We start from the raw sequence: 15276 nt of genomic DNA, 5'->3' as shown, positions 1-15276 counted from the left end.
GCATTCAGTCACCCTCTCTTATTGATGGGCTGTCTCTTCTAAAAGGATACAAATTTACCTGCACGTAAATATACATATTTAATAAAAGAGAAACCCTGGATCAAGCAAAGGAACGAATAGAATCATTAGGATAACATAGTTCCTGACACTAGAAATAAAAATGGCCCCTGGCCTTCTTGTAGCCAGGACAGGAGGGGAACCCTGATAAGTTTCATGTTATTCGCCATAAGAAAGGAAGTGCTTTATAACATACTCCAACTGGAACAATCTTCTTGACACTGGATTCCATAATACATTTTCCCCATGGGATGTTGGATGAGGTCACGGAGACACACTATGCAAAGTCCTTTGCAACTGCTTTACAATAAACATAGAAGTGATTTTTCAAATGACTTTAGCCTGTCATGACTCTGAACAACAGTATCTAAGTGGATCATGTACAAGCACAATTAACCAAACACAATTCTGCAGAAGATTAAGCAAAAATGTCTAAAAGAAGAGCATTACTTGATGTAAGGAAAGCAAATCACCAAAGTCTGCCAATATCTAAGCAACCAAATATTTCTTAGATGCTTCCACAGCATATTCTCCTGGCAGAGTATTCACATGAAATAAGGAAACGCTTACCTGAATGCTTTATTAGCTTTAACCGGGGTTGCTTCAAAGCCAATTGGACAAAAATAATGATTTTGGCAGTGGTAGATATAAGCTAGTGATTCATCTTTCAATCCATGAGTTAACTTCGACAAGGCTCCGGAAGCTACAAAAGGCAGAAACAAATCAACTGAGGGACCATAAAGCACCGTCTATGCTTTGTGCCAATAACTGGTTTCATGACAGAGAAGATATATCTTGGAACACACAGACATTGCTGGGAGGTAAAAAAATTATCAGTAGGTTTTACCCTTTGGACTGAAACTCAGATGATCTGAATACCAAACTAAAAAACTGAAATACATCTTTGCTTACCAACATCTTCAAATAACACATGTGCATGTGGACAAAATTTAATTACCATGCAGAAACTAATACCTAGTGTATACATCAAGGGTCTCACAGCTTCTCTGGTTGTGCACATCTGTCACTAGAAATTTTCTGAATAAGCATGCCCATCACAAGCATGTTTGTTTATCAGCTGTGTACATACACTACTGTACTAACATGTCTTCATAAAAGAGAGACATGGAGTTCCCACTGTGGCGCCATGGGATCAGTGGCGTCGCTGCAGCACCAGGATGCAAGTTTGATGCCTGGCCCAGCAGACTGGGGTAAAGGATCCGGCGTGGGTACAGCTGTGACATAGATCACAACCGTGGCTCGGATCTGATCCCTGCCCAGGAACTCGATATGCCGAAGGGCAGCCAAAAAGGAAAAAAAAAAAAAAAAAAAAAAAGGAAAGAAAGAAAAGGAGAAAAGGAGGAAGGAAGGGGAAAAGAGACAAAAGGGAAGAATTTTAATTATGTTAAAATGTAGACATTCCAGTGTGTCTTTCCCATGCAGCTGTGATCGTCTTGCACAGGGGCCATAATGTGGACACCCCAATTTGAAGACCACTGAGGGGTGTGGATAAACATAAACTCCAAACAGCTTCCAAAAATGAAAACTTTCTCCCACTAACACTTACTTCGATCCTTTCTCTAAAAGTCACAAAAGCCAGAGGAACAGCTTTCACAAGCCAAATGATAAGAACATTTCTAGAAACGAGCTGCTAATACCACAGCATCCTCTTATAATTGCTTCTCCATGTACCTCCCCCATGGCCGTGTGTATTAGTTATGAAGTAATTTCAAACATATTACCATAAAAAACAAGTTTTTACCAGCCCTCAATACTTAAGGCCATTAACTGAGGTTTCATTAACTTGCATCTCCTGGAAGAAACTAAATTATTCATGAATGAATAGCCCATTACAAATGGAAATCTTAAAAATAGTTGAAGTAGTTGAAAGCTTTGCAAGACATGGTTTTTCTGATTGACTTTCTGGCCACTGAAATAGCTCAAGACCAAGAACAGCAGGTCAATGGCTGCAGCAGCGCCAAGGAGGCGGGACCCCACCCCCATCCTGCAGACACAATTTGTGACTTCCACGGAGACAGTAACATTTCTGTCTTAACCTCTGTCTCCACGGCGTCAGCTAGATTTTTACCATAGGTTTGTACGTCATGGCGTACTGCTAGAGCATGTTTGCATGCAAGGCAATCTTTGCTGCTACAACCTCTAGTTCATAATGATGAGTCTTTCTGCTACTTTGGGTTGAGTTTCCGAGACAAATTAAAAACTGGCAGCCAAGGGCAGCTCTAAATGAAGAACGGTAAGAAGTGAAATCCAGAAGGTGGTCAATAGTTCAAGTCCACAGTTGAGCCTGATTGCAGAGATGATCCAAGAAAATAAGCCAATGTCAATAGACGGATGCAGAGTCCTCAGAAATTCAATGAATACTAAAGATGTTGACACAATAGTTGGTTTAGGAATGACTCCTGAAATCTTTTTGAGAATTGTGGAAATGCCAAGTAAAAAGTTATCCAAAACAACTAAAACTTTTAATGAAAGAATTTTTACTGTAACTTTTTTTTGTGTGTGTGTGCTTTTTAGGGCTACACTGGAGGCATATGGACGTTCTCAGGCTAAGGGCTGAATCAGAGCTGTAGCCCCAGCCTACACCACAGCCACAGAAACTTGGGATCCACCAGCCCCGAGGCACAGCCAATAGAGTTCCGAAGACTCAAATGAGGGCAGTTTGAAAAAAAAAAAATCACTGAATTTCCTATGAATGAATGAATAAGGTCATGATAAAGAAGCTAGATAGGGAGTTCCCGTCGTGGCGCAGTGATTAATGAATCCAACTAGGAACCATGAGGTTGCGGGTTCGGTCCCTGCCCTTGCTCAGTGGGTTAACGATCCAGCGTTGCCGTGAGCTGTGCTGTAGGCTGCAGACGCGGCTCGGATCCCAAGTTGCTGTGGCTCTGGCGTAGGCCGGGGGCTACAGCTCCAATTTAACCCCTAGCCTGGGAACCTCCATATGCCGTGGGAGCGGCCCAAGAAATAGCAACAACAACAACAAAAAAGACAAAAAAAAGACAAAAAAAAAAAAAAAGAAGAAGCTAGATAGCACCTCTTTAGAAAGGCTACAGCACTAGTTCTCAGACTTGACCATGAAAGGCTTGGTACATATTGCCTGTACCTGCCCCCTCAGTGACAGACCCAGTAGGCATGGGGTTGGGACCAAGAATTTGCACACTTAACGAGTAACCAGGGAATGTTGATATTTTGAGAGCCAAGGGTCTAAGATTAATGGGAAAGTTTCATTTAACTCAATTTAGGAAGCAATTTATGAGCACCTACTAACTACATCAACATCTGCAGGAAAACAAAAGACGAAGACTGCTGCCCTTACAGAGAAGATAAAACAAGTAACTTTGATAGAGGGTAGAATAAGACAGTGCCACAAAAAAGGGATAGAATTCAAAGGAGAAAGAGCGCGTCAGGGAGTTCCCCTATGGTGCAGCGAGTTGAGGATCTGACATTGTCACTGCAGTGGCTCCGGTCGCTGCTTTGGTGCAGGTTCAGTCCCTGGCCAAGGAGACTTCCACATGCTGAGGGTGCAGCCAAGAAAAAAAAAAAAAAAGAGCACATCAAGAACTGGGGTGCCAGGAGTTTCCGTCGTGGCACAGCAGAAACGAATCTGACTAGGAGCCATGAGGTTGTGGATTTGATCCCTGGCCTTGCTCAGTGGGTTGTAGATCTGGTGTTGCTATGGCTGTGGCGTCGGCCAGCGGCTATAGCTCCAATTGGATTCCCAGCCAGGAACCTCCATGTGCTGCAGGTGTGGCCCTAAAAGGTCAAAAGACAAAAAAAAATAATAATAATAATAAAAGTGGGGTGGCATCCACAACAGAACATAATCAAGTGGCAGAATTTTAACAATCCAGACAGAGGAAAGAGCATGGGGAGAAATCAGAAGTACTGAAGGAAGGCTATAATTGGGGAAGAGCACGAGTCGCGTTTGGAATGCAGGCTACAACAATGAGTGTAGACAGGCCTACCGTAGGCAGCCCCAGAATTTCATGATAAGGTCAGAAAAAGATCACCCTCAGAAATAAAAGAGCGTAAATACAGTATTTAATACACAAAGGGGGTCATCCCAGAGAGCGATGCTATCTAAGAGGCGACATAGAAATGTGTTACAGATGGAAACTACGTGCCGAATGAAGTTGAGACTAGACGAGGGGAGACAGAAAAATCTGACACTTATACCACAAGGCAACCAGCACCAAATGCAGAGCCATGATCGCATGCTGCAGAGAAAGCAGAACACAACTGAGAATTAGCCCGCGTGCTCTACCTCGAGGAGCCGTGTATGTCCTGAGCATCCAAGGAGACAGTTCTGGTGCCTTAGTGTATTTCTCCCTCTAAGTCAATATATCAGCATTATGATAGTCTCTGAATTTGCTTAGTATGAGTTTGTTCTGTAAAGCTTGATCATCTATCGGAGAACTCTAGAGAAATCTAGAAGAACTTACTAGTGTGTATTTTTATACCTTCAAGGCAAGGACAAGGACCAGATTCTCTAATCTAGGAACACAGTATCATCCTGCAAGGCCTGTAGTCAACTGACATCTTTTAAGTACAAGTGCATGGAGTTCTCATTCTGGCTCAGTGGGCTAAGAACCTGACTAGTATCCATGAGGATATGGGTTCAATCCCTGGCCTCTATCAGTGGGTTAAGGATCCGGTGTTGCTCTGAGCTGTGGTGCAGGCAGGCAGCTGTAGCTCCAATTTGACCCCTAGCCTGGGAACTTCCATATGCCAAAAGTATGGCCCTAAAAAACAAAAGAAAAGAAAAGTTTAATTGGAGTTCCCACTGTGGTGCGACAGGATCAGCAGCATCTTGGGAGCAGTGAGATGCAGGCCCGGCTCAGAGGGCTCAGGACCCAGCGTTGCCACAGCTGCAGCTTAGTTCACTACTGTGGCTCGAATCTGATTCCTGGCCTGGGAACTTCATATGCCAGGAGGTGGCCAAAAAAGAAAAAAAAGAGAAGAAATTTACAGCAACCATTCTTCTCTTCCTCCCAAAAAAGAGGAAGGAAGGAGAGAAGAGGTTGTGTATCCTATTCCTCAAAGGAAAAAGACGGATGTATGTTGGAAAGTATATCCTTTCTTAGTTTTTAAATTCCTGATCCATTACTGAGAGAGATTGTGTTGACAGCCTTGGTGGAAACAGAAAAAATTACTCACACGCCATTTAAAGGTGCCCTTTCCACAGAGAGAGGTCCCCGGCAAATGCACAGGATTCAGGAAAAGCTAATGTTTATTGAGTCTTTACTTTTTGTGTCAAGCAAGGGGCCAAGTGTATTACAAATATGTCTGCCCATATCTTCACAGTGACCCTGTGGGGTGGGTGCAAACAAGGAGGCAAAGTGGACACTGGTTCAGTGAGTGAGGGTCTAAGTGCCTTGATTAAGGTCACAAAACCAGCAAAGCACAGAAACCACCATGTGGACTCCAAGTCCGCCTGACTCAACAATCAACTTGATACACCCGATAAAAGTCAACAGAAATCCAGGAGTTCCCGCTGTGGTGCAGTGGAAACAAATCTGACTAGAGGATGAGGGTGAGGGTTCCATCCCTGGCCTCGCTCAGTGGGTCAGGGAACCAGCATTGCCGTGAGCTGTGATGTAGGCTGGCACCTGTAGCTCCAATTCGACCTCTAGCCTGGGAACTTCCATATGCCCTAAAAAAAAAGGCAATAAAACAGAAGTACATCCGACTCTATGTTCAGTCTTTGATCTTGATAAATCATCCCAGCTGACGGACTCCCTGCTCGATCGAACTACAGTTAGGCATCCTCAGCAGGCTTGGATGCCAGGTGTCTTCGTCCATCCTGGCTGCATCCAGCTTTAGCGAGAATCCTGCTAAAGTCGGTTTAGAGAATCCCCAACCCCAAGATCTGATCAAGGTCCTCATGCTTCATCCTCGATGCCTAAGCCCTTGGCCTGCCTCTTACAGGAATCCTGTTAGACCAGAAGGGCAGGAGCCCCCAAAGTCCCCTCTGGATAACTCCCCAGATGTCTTTGTCGTTTTCAGGGTTGAGCCCGACCCTCTTCCATACCCCCAGGTCCCCCACCACGACTGTCTTCAATAAAGCTGTCTTCACCCTTTCAACAAGTGTCAGAATACAATTCTCCTTAACGTTGAATTGCAGGTTTCCAATCGTCAGGTCGAAAAAATGATTGTGAAATTTTTAAAATGGAAATTGTCAAGGAATGCAAATTCTTTAACTAGCGTCTAAATAAAACAATCCTTCGGATCAACTCCATGACTCTCTGTCAGAACCAAGACCCTTCTATAATAGAACTTTGTCACTTTCACAGTCCATTGTTCAGTTGTTACATGTTATTATGCAGGTCCCATATCAAATATTCTAAAGTCCCTGCATTCCCTGTGAGGAAGAGGAACTGCAAATTCCACGTTCTTCCCAAACGAGTTTTAGTAGCAGGCAAGCTCATGCAAACACACACACACACACACACACACACACACACACATACACACACACACACACACACCATGGACCCAAACAATATAACATGCTAAAGTAATGTTTATGACATGTCTTGAAGTTTTCAAAATTCTTGAAGTTTTCAAAGTTCTATGTGCAGGAGTTCCCTGGTGGCTCGGAGATTAAGGATCTGGCCTTGTCACTGCCATGGCTCTGGTGACAGCTGTGGCACGGGTTCGGTCCCTGGCCAGAGAACTTCTGCATGCCAAGAGTACAGACAAAAAAAAAAATTAAAGTTCTATGTGCAAAGATGAGAAGAGCTAAAAATATTAAACTATATATTGAAAAGTACCCTACATATATACTATTATCTATTATGATTTTTCCTTGGATAAAGAGCGACAGACTGTAGGTAGGGTTTATATCACATCCTGTACATCAAAACCAAGCTTGGAGATGGATCCCAAAGCACACAGGGGTGTGTGTGTGTGTGTGTGTGTGTGTGTGGGTGGGTGGGTGGGTGGGTGTGTGTGTGTGTGTGGGTGTGTGTGTGTATACATTGTCTATCAGTTTACCTACCTGTTTCTCCAGCTGTTTTATTCTTCCCATGAGGTTTATATAGAACATAAGAGCATCCTTTTACATGGAAATGGTCGTTAATTTGTCTAAACCACCTGAAAATAACAAGAAGAATCACTCTTGACACTCTTCCAACTCCGGAGAAATGCAGGCAGAGCTCAAGTCTGGCTTATCTACCAGAATTTGGGTCCCAACAGCTGGCTATATGGTTTACTATTAATGCACATACAGCATTATTCTTTTGCAGAACTAGAATTAAGGCATGGACTCTAAGCAATACATACCTCATAAGTGTTGTATTTCCAGTAAAAGGGCCGAACCTAATATCTTCAAATGGGGGTTGAAAGCCCAAAATATGTAAAGCTTCTTCTTGGGTGATAGCTGGAAGACTACAGAAGAAATAGTGCCTTTCATTTTACAGTTCTAATCATGTGCAAATAGAACCTGTCTCGATGGTGCTATGTCTGTCTGATGTAAACAATTTTTGTAATATTTTTAATTTTTATCAAAAATAATGCATGTGTATATTTTTAACTAAAAAAGTGATAACAAAATACAGTGGCTTTTTTTCCCAATTTGTGAAAAAAAAAATCTGTCCTTAAAAACCTACAATTATAGAAAAAGCCACACGGAATAACTTTTGAATTTAAGAGTTTAGAGATACCAATAAATTAACATACTTACCTTCCGGCCCCCATTGTGCTATATAAGAAATTCCAACAAGAAATTAATGAGGAGATACCACAAGAAGTCTTGTATTGTGGCCGGCTTATGCAGTACCTGAGAAAATAAAAAGACTCTTTTCCTCGGTTGAATAAATACAAAACATGCATACAGAAAAAGAACACCAGCAGCAATGGAGAGTGTTAACATAATGAAAACTTTGATCATTTAAACCAATGTCAAACCCTTATGCATGTAAAATATGTTTATATTTATCAAACATTATAAATGCATAACAACAGCAAATGTGTTTTAAGAAAGATGGCTAAGTATGAGTAACTACTAGCTAAAATGGATGTTATCCAAACCAATGGGAAAAAAAAATAAAGATACATACATCTAGACACCCAGCACTAAAATTTCAATGTAAGCTCCTAGTTGAGCTACACATAAGATTATTGGCAAGTTCAATTGCAGGAGTTTTTAATACAGGCTGGGTAATAACCCTTTATCAGACATGATCTGCAAATGTTTTCCCCCACTTTGTGTGGGTTGCCTTTTCACTTTGTTGATTGCTTCTTCTTCTTTTTTTTTTTTTTTTAGGGCAGCACCCGAGGCACACGGAGGTTCCCAAGCTAGGGGCTGAATCAGAGCTACAGCTGCCGGCCACAGCCACAGCCACAGCCACATCAGAGCCAAGCCGCATCTGTGACCTACAGCACAGCTCACAGCAACACCAGCCAGACCCCTAACCCACTGATGGAGGCCAGGGATCGAACCCGAAACCCCAGGGATCCTAGTCGGATTCCTTTCGTCTTCGCCATGAAGGACACTCCTGATTGTTTCTTTTGATGCACAGAAGTGTTTACCTTTGATGTGGACCGTTCGTCTGTTTTTGCTTTTGTTATCTGTGCTTTTGGTGTCATGCCCTGGAAATCACTGACAAATCCAATGTCATGAAGCTTTTCCCCTGTTTTCTTCCAGGAGTTTTATGTCTGGCATTTATATCTTTGATTGATTTTGAATCATTTTCTGTATGATGGGAAGTGAGGTCCACCTCCATTCTTTTGCATGTGGATATTCAGCTTTCCCAGCACCATTTTCTGAAAAGAGAGCCCTTTCCCATCTCGGGGTCTCAGCACCCTGGCACAAGATTATTTGCCTGTTTATATGAGTGTTCATTTCTGAGCTCTATCCTGTTCCATGGGTCTATCTGTCTGTCTTTATGCCAGTACCACACTGTCTTGCTTACTGTAGCTTTGAAATATGTTTTGAAATCAGGAAATGTGTGGCCTGATGCCACTGTCACCCCACCACTGATTAGTCAGTAGTTGCAGAGGGAACAATGTGGGCTAAGGCTGTCACCACCTTACTCCATAGTCACTCCTAGAATCTCTAATATTGTCTGACCAGACACCAGGTACCTTCTGATGGGTTACAGTATGAAGGACACAGAGTCACCTAGACTATTCTTGCCCCAAATGTTCAACTGGAATCTAATCAAGCCTTTACATCTAACTTCTACTTTACAGGTATAGATAGTCCATGAATAATTTACACAACCAGCAGGAAAGACGTCAGACAACTTGGAGAAGGGTCTGACGGAGACTGTTGTAGTTTTCGTTTTTGTTTTCCAAGCCACAGTTGCAATCTATGCCTCAGCTGCGGCAATGCCAGATCCTTTAACCCACTGTGCTGGGTCAGGGATCAAACCTGAGTCCTAGTGCCAATCCTGTTGCACCACAGTGGGAACTCCTGAGACTAACTTAAAAGAGATTTATGGGCCACAGCAAGCACAATATGTAGTTCACAGTGGGTCCAAGTCTGAACAAGCAAATATGAAAACATTTTCAGAAAAATCTGAGAAATCTGAATTTAGCCTGGAAATTAGATACTAAGGACATATTATTAACTTCATTAGGTGTGTCAGTGGTATTGTGACAAAGTAAGAGGCCCTTGTTCAGAGATTACCATCGTCTGAGGTCTAATACTTTCCGCTGCTTAATATCTTCCAGGGGAGAATACTGAGGCCACTCCCTTTGATGTCTTCCTTTCTTATCTGAAGTTTTTTTCTTGGAAATTTGTTTCTTTACATTGCCTAGAATACAAGAGTATAAAAGGAAGTAAGATGAAGGAAGTGGCCACGGTAACACAAGTAACTACCTAACAAAATGTAAAAGTGACTGCCACTCAATCTAAAAATGATTATTTGCAAACACATTGAAGAAATACAACTATCTTCCAGAATACTCTCCTGCCTTAAAGAGAGAAAGAGAGAATAAAAACAAATTTAAAAACCGTAACTGTTTATTTCCTGCTAGGATCTATTATTCCAATGCCTGAGCTAGCCACTTAGCGAATAAAAGAATCAATCACAAAACATTCAGCTACAACTAGAAAATCAAATAACCAACAGTAAACTATTTAACTGGACCACGTTCCAAAAACTGAATCCTTTCTGTAAAACAATAAAACCACATTAATGTAACTCTTGGGAAAGTAAAAGCAGTAGATTCAATAATCCCACGATGTGATGTTTAAAAATAGCCCCAGACCTCCAGAGACCACAAAATGGATTAAGAACCATGCACACGAGGACGTTATTAAAGTGCAACTTTAGCTCCAGAAGCCAGAATGGAAAATAAAGTCTCCTTTTTGTGTGTAAGTATGTGCATGTGTGTATGTGGGCACACGCACACGTGCACACACACCCTCTCTCTCGAAAAGGCACACACCATAGATAACAGTGGTTACTGTGGAGAGGACGGGAAATCAGGAGCCACACAAAAGGGACACAAAGGTAAAGTGAGACTTTACACTGTTTAATTTTAATACCTTTTATTTCCAAGCCTCATTTCACTAAATCGCCGTTAACGTTTCAGTTAGCTATGTCCAAACACTTTAAAAAATCTCTCACACGTGTTATAAATAAATCTGTTATAAAAATTAAGTGAAAACTAATATTTTAATTTTGAGTTATTCATAACTCATAAAACATAGATTATACAGATGTCTGCCTAGAAAACAAACGTAGAAAAGCATCCACTTGATTCGTTCAAGAAGCTCTCCAATGAAGCCAACTGCAACTCAGACACTATTGTTACACAGAGAATTTCTCAAATTATTTAAAATGTTGTGGTATTTATACACAACGGAATACTACTCAGCCATAAAAAAGACCAAATAATGCCATTTGCAGCAACATGGATGGAATGAGAGACTCTCATACTAAGAGAAGTAAGTCAGAAAGAGAAAGACAAATACCATATGATATCACTTACGTCTGGAATCTAATATACGGCACAAATGAATCCTTCCACAGAAAAGAAAATCATGGACTTGGAGAATAGACTTGTGGTAGCCAAGGGGGAGGGGGAGGGAGTGGGATGGATTGGAAACTTGGGGGTAACAGATGCAGACTATTGCCTTTGGAATGGATGAGCAATGAGATCCTGCTGTGTAGCACTGGGAACTATGTCAGGTCACTTATGATAGAGCATGATAATGTGAGACAAAAGAATATATACATGTATGTGTAACTGGGTCACCATGCTGGACAGTAGAAAATTGACAGAACACTGTAAAACCAGCTATAGCGAAAAAAATAAAAACCATTACATAAAAAAATAAAATAAAAAAGAAAAATACAAAGCAAATGAACAAACATACTGCAACATAAACTGACTCATAGATACAGAGAATAAACTGGTGGTTGCCAGAAGGGAATAGGGAGGGAGAGGGATGAGTGAAATAGATGAGGAAGGTTAAAAGGTACAAATTTCCCGTTATAAAACTAATAAGTCATGGGCATGTAACACATAGCATAGGGAATACCGTTCCTAATACTGTAATAATTTGGGGGGGTGACAGATGGGAACTAGAATTATGATGATGATCATTACATAATGTATAAAGATGTCAAATCAGTATGTTGTACACCTGAAAGTAATATGATTTTGTAAGGCAATATACTTCAATTAAAATAAAACTACTTGATTTTTAAAAAACAATAAAAATGTAAAAACACACAATAAAAATAAATAAATAAAATGTTATACTGAACACTAACAAAAAAACAAGAAGCAAGCACTCTTTTTTAAAAATTTTATGGCCGCACCTGCAGCCAACGGAAGTGCCCGGGCCAGGAACTGAATGTAAGCTGCAGCTGCGGCAACAGCGGATTCTTTAACTCACTGCACAGAGCCGGGGATTGAACCCACGCTTCTGCAGTGACTAGAGCCACTGCAGTCTGGTTCTTAACCCACCGTGCCACAGTGGGAACTCCAAGAATTTTTTTTTTTCCTCTTCCCTCTAGTTACTCTTCTTCAGCCTTCACAGAAACACAAGATTTCTCACCAAGCTGAACATCCACTGGCCAACGTGAGCAAAATCTCATTCTGACAAGTCTCTTTCACTAATAAAATAAATCTTCAACAGTGAGAAGCTAGAAAATGTACTTTCCACCATTTCTGAGATGTCTTCACTGCCCCATAATGATTCAATTCCCTTAGTAATTTTCCAGCCACTTACGGTTTTATTTCATTTATTTTATTTTTTACTGAGGCATAGTTAATTTACAATTCTGTGTTAATTTCTGCTATATAGCAAAGTGATTCAAATAGATGTGTGTGTATTCTTTTTTAAAATATTATTTTACATTATGGTTTGTCACAGGACACTGAATATAGTTCTTATGCTGTCAGTAGGGCCCTGTTTTTTATCCCCACTTGGAATTTTAGAGGCTAAGGAAACCTGGTTATCTGTGACCTCCGCAGCCCACAGAGTCATCTGTACCCACATACACTCCTCTAAGGCTCACTTGAGCCTTCTCTGTGTTCTTCTAGCAAACTCCAACGAGCCCCTGGGATAAAAAAGCATAGACGTTCAGCAGTTCTCTTGTGGCACAGCCAGTTAAGGATCCTTCATTGTCACGGCTGTGGCTCGGGTCACTGATGTGGCACAGGTTTGATCCCTGGCCCAGGAACTTCCACATGCCGTGGGTGTGGCCCATTTAAAAAATTAAAATTAAAAAAATAAATGTTTTTTAAAAAACATGTATGTTCCAAAGGAGCATCCTTCACAACATTCCCCAGCCTGTCATACAGAGAGCTTGTCCCACTAGCAAAATCCCATTCAGTCTGAGGCAGGAAGCTCTGTCAACGTGGAAGCCACATTTGAGCAGGAAGCATAATAGAGAGAGTGATGATGCCTGAAGATGTCTGTCTCCCCATCACATCAACTCCAGTAACCACTGTCCCTCGTCATTGTCATATTCCTTCTTTCATTCCTTATCCTGCCTGCCCATGACTCCCCACCCATTTAGCCCCCAAATGAAAAAGTGTGTGTGTGTGTGTGTGTGTGTGTGTGTGTGTGTGTGTGTGTGTGTTCACCACACTGGCTTTTAGAGAAAGGTATGAGGATAGCACATAAAAATAGAACACTCATCACCTTTTTGACTGAAGGAACCACAAGATAGAGTTCCAGGCAATTGCTGTCACTGGAATATGACACTGGGGGACCCCAGAAATAACAGAGCCAGAGAAGGGAAGACCCAACTTCTGTGTACAAATTTGACCCAAATCTTAGGCTGACCCCTGAACTGTGCAAGCACCGAGCAGACCCCCAACAGCACACTGAGCCTAAAAGAACTGAACGGAGACTTGAGATGTCCTCTGGGGACAGTGGGTGCAGTTTTCGTCCAACCAAATTAATTGCCGCTAAAATGAAAAACAAACAAAACACTCTTTGGGGGAACAGATCAGAATCTGAAATCACCATAATATAACATCTCCAATATCTAGGATACAATCCAAAAGTCCTGAAAATGTGAGGAAACTGAAAAATGTGACATACTGTCAGAAAAAAGATAAGCTCAACTCTGAGATGACTGGCAGATGAGGATTTTAAAGTGAGTATTATAATTATGCTTTATGAGATAGATAAGATACTCCAGTAATGAAGTAAAAGATAGCAAGTCCAAGAAACTATTTTTAAAATGTAAATTCTGGAACTAAACTAAACACTATCTGAAATAAACAATTCACTGAATATACGTGACACCTATCTTTAAGAGATGCACTTTAAATACAAAAAGACACAGGTTGAAAATAAGCAGATGGAAATTTTAGACCAAGCAAACACTAGTCAAAGGAGAGCTGGAGTAGCTATGTGAATGTCAAACGAAGCAGTTTGCAGAACAAGAAACACTGCCAGGAATAACGAGGGATGTTTCATGATGATGCAAAGGTCAATTAATTTATCAGGAAGAAATAAAAACCATAAACGTGATGCACCTAATAACAAGGCTTCAGATTACATGAAACAAAAATGCACATAATTAGGAGTTCCCGTCGTGGCTCAGTGGTAAACAAATCTGACTAGGAACCATGAGGTTGCAGGTTCGATCCCTGGCCTCAATCAATAGGTTGAGGATCCGGCGTTGCTGTGAGCTGTGGTGTAGTCCGACGGCTGTAGCTCCAGTTTGACCCCTAGCCTGGGAACCTCCACATGTCGTGGGAGCGGCCCAAGAAATGACAAAAAGACCAAAAAAAAAAAAAGAACATAATTAAATGGAGAAACGATAACTCTATAATCACAGTTGGAGACTTTCAACATCTCATTTTCAGCAACTGACAAAAATTAAGTAAAGACATAAGACATGTCACTTAAGAAGACGTGAGAGACATATTTAAACACCTTCAATATCTATACACCCCACGACTCCCCAGTGCACCTTCTTTTCAAGGCAACGGAGAACATTCAGCAACAGAGACCATATGCTGACTCGTGAAACAAGTCTCGGTACATTTAAAAAACTGAAGTTATGTGTGCTCTATCTGCAATGGAATTAAATCAGAAATCAATATTTAGAGAAACCCCACGTATCTGAAAAGTACCTAGCATACTTCTAAATAATGTCCACATCCAAAAGAAATCACAAAAGAAATTCGAAAATACTTCAAATTAAATGATGATTTTTTAAAAGTGTATTAAAATTCGTGGACTGCTGCAAAACAGTACTTAGTGAGCAATTTAGAGCATTAAATACCTAAAGGAGAAAAAAATTTTTTTTTTCTTTTTACGGCCACACCTGCAGCATATGGAAGTTCCCGAGCCAGGGGTCAATTTGGAGTTGCGGCTGTGGCCTATGCCATAGCCACTGCAACACCGGATCCCTAACCCACTGAGCAAGGGCAGAGATGGAACCCACATCCTCACAGAGACTTTGGGTCTGAGTCCTTAACCTGCTGAGCCACAGCAGGAACTCCTTGAGGCAGAAAAGTCTTGAATCAAGAGATAAGAAAATAGAGTTCTCATTGTGGCTCAGTGGGTTAAGAACCTGACATAATGTCCATGAAGATGCGAGTTTGATTTGACTGCTAGCCCAGGAACTTCCATATGCTGCAGGTGGGGCCATAAAAAAATAAAAAAGAGGTTAGAAAATGAAGGACAAAGTAAATCAAAAGTAGAAAGAACCAAAAAATGGCATTAACCAATGAAATAGACAATAGACAATTCAGAAAATTAGCAAAGCT

General features: G+C 41.2%; 1 protein-coding gene across 6 annotated transcripts in view; it reads right to left on the bottom strand.

The window, feature by feature from the left end:
• Positions 1 to 15276, bottom strand: part of BIVM (basic, immunoglobulin-like variable motif containing) — a 28399-nt gene that overhangs the window by 5375 nt on the left and 7748 nt on the right. For all 6 annotated transcript variants that reach the window (XM_021065132.1, NM_001252098.1, XM_021065133.1 and 3 more), the window contains 5 exon segments: positions 9713 to 9839; positions 7763 to 7858; positions 7363 to 7467; positions 7079 to 7173; positions 628 to 760 (listed from right to left, as the gene is read on the bottom strand). In XM_021065132.1, coding sequence (XP_020920791.1) covers positions 628 to 760; positions 7079 to 7173; positions 7363 to 7467; positions 7763 to 7858; positions 9713 to 9839 — 556 coding nt within the window.

This window comes from Sus scrofa, chromosome 11 (genome assembly GCF_000003025.6).
Source record: "Sus scrofa isolate TJ Tabasco breed Duroc chromosome 11, Sscrofa11.1, whole genome shotgun sequence".
NCBI classification, from domain to species: domain Eukaryota; kingdom Metazoa; phylum Chordata; class Mammalia; order Artiodactyla; family Suidae; genus Sus; species Sus scrofa.
Note: the sequence above shows the minus strand (reverse complement) of the source record. Positions and strands in the feature narration are given on the sequence as shown.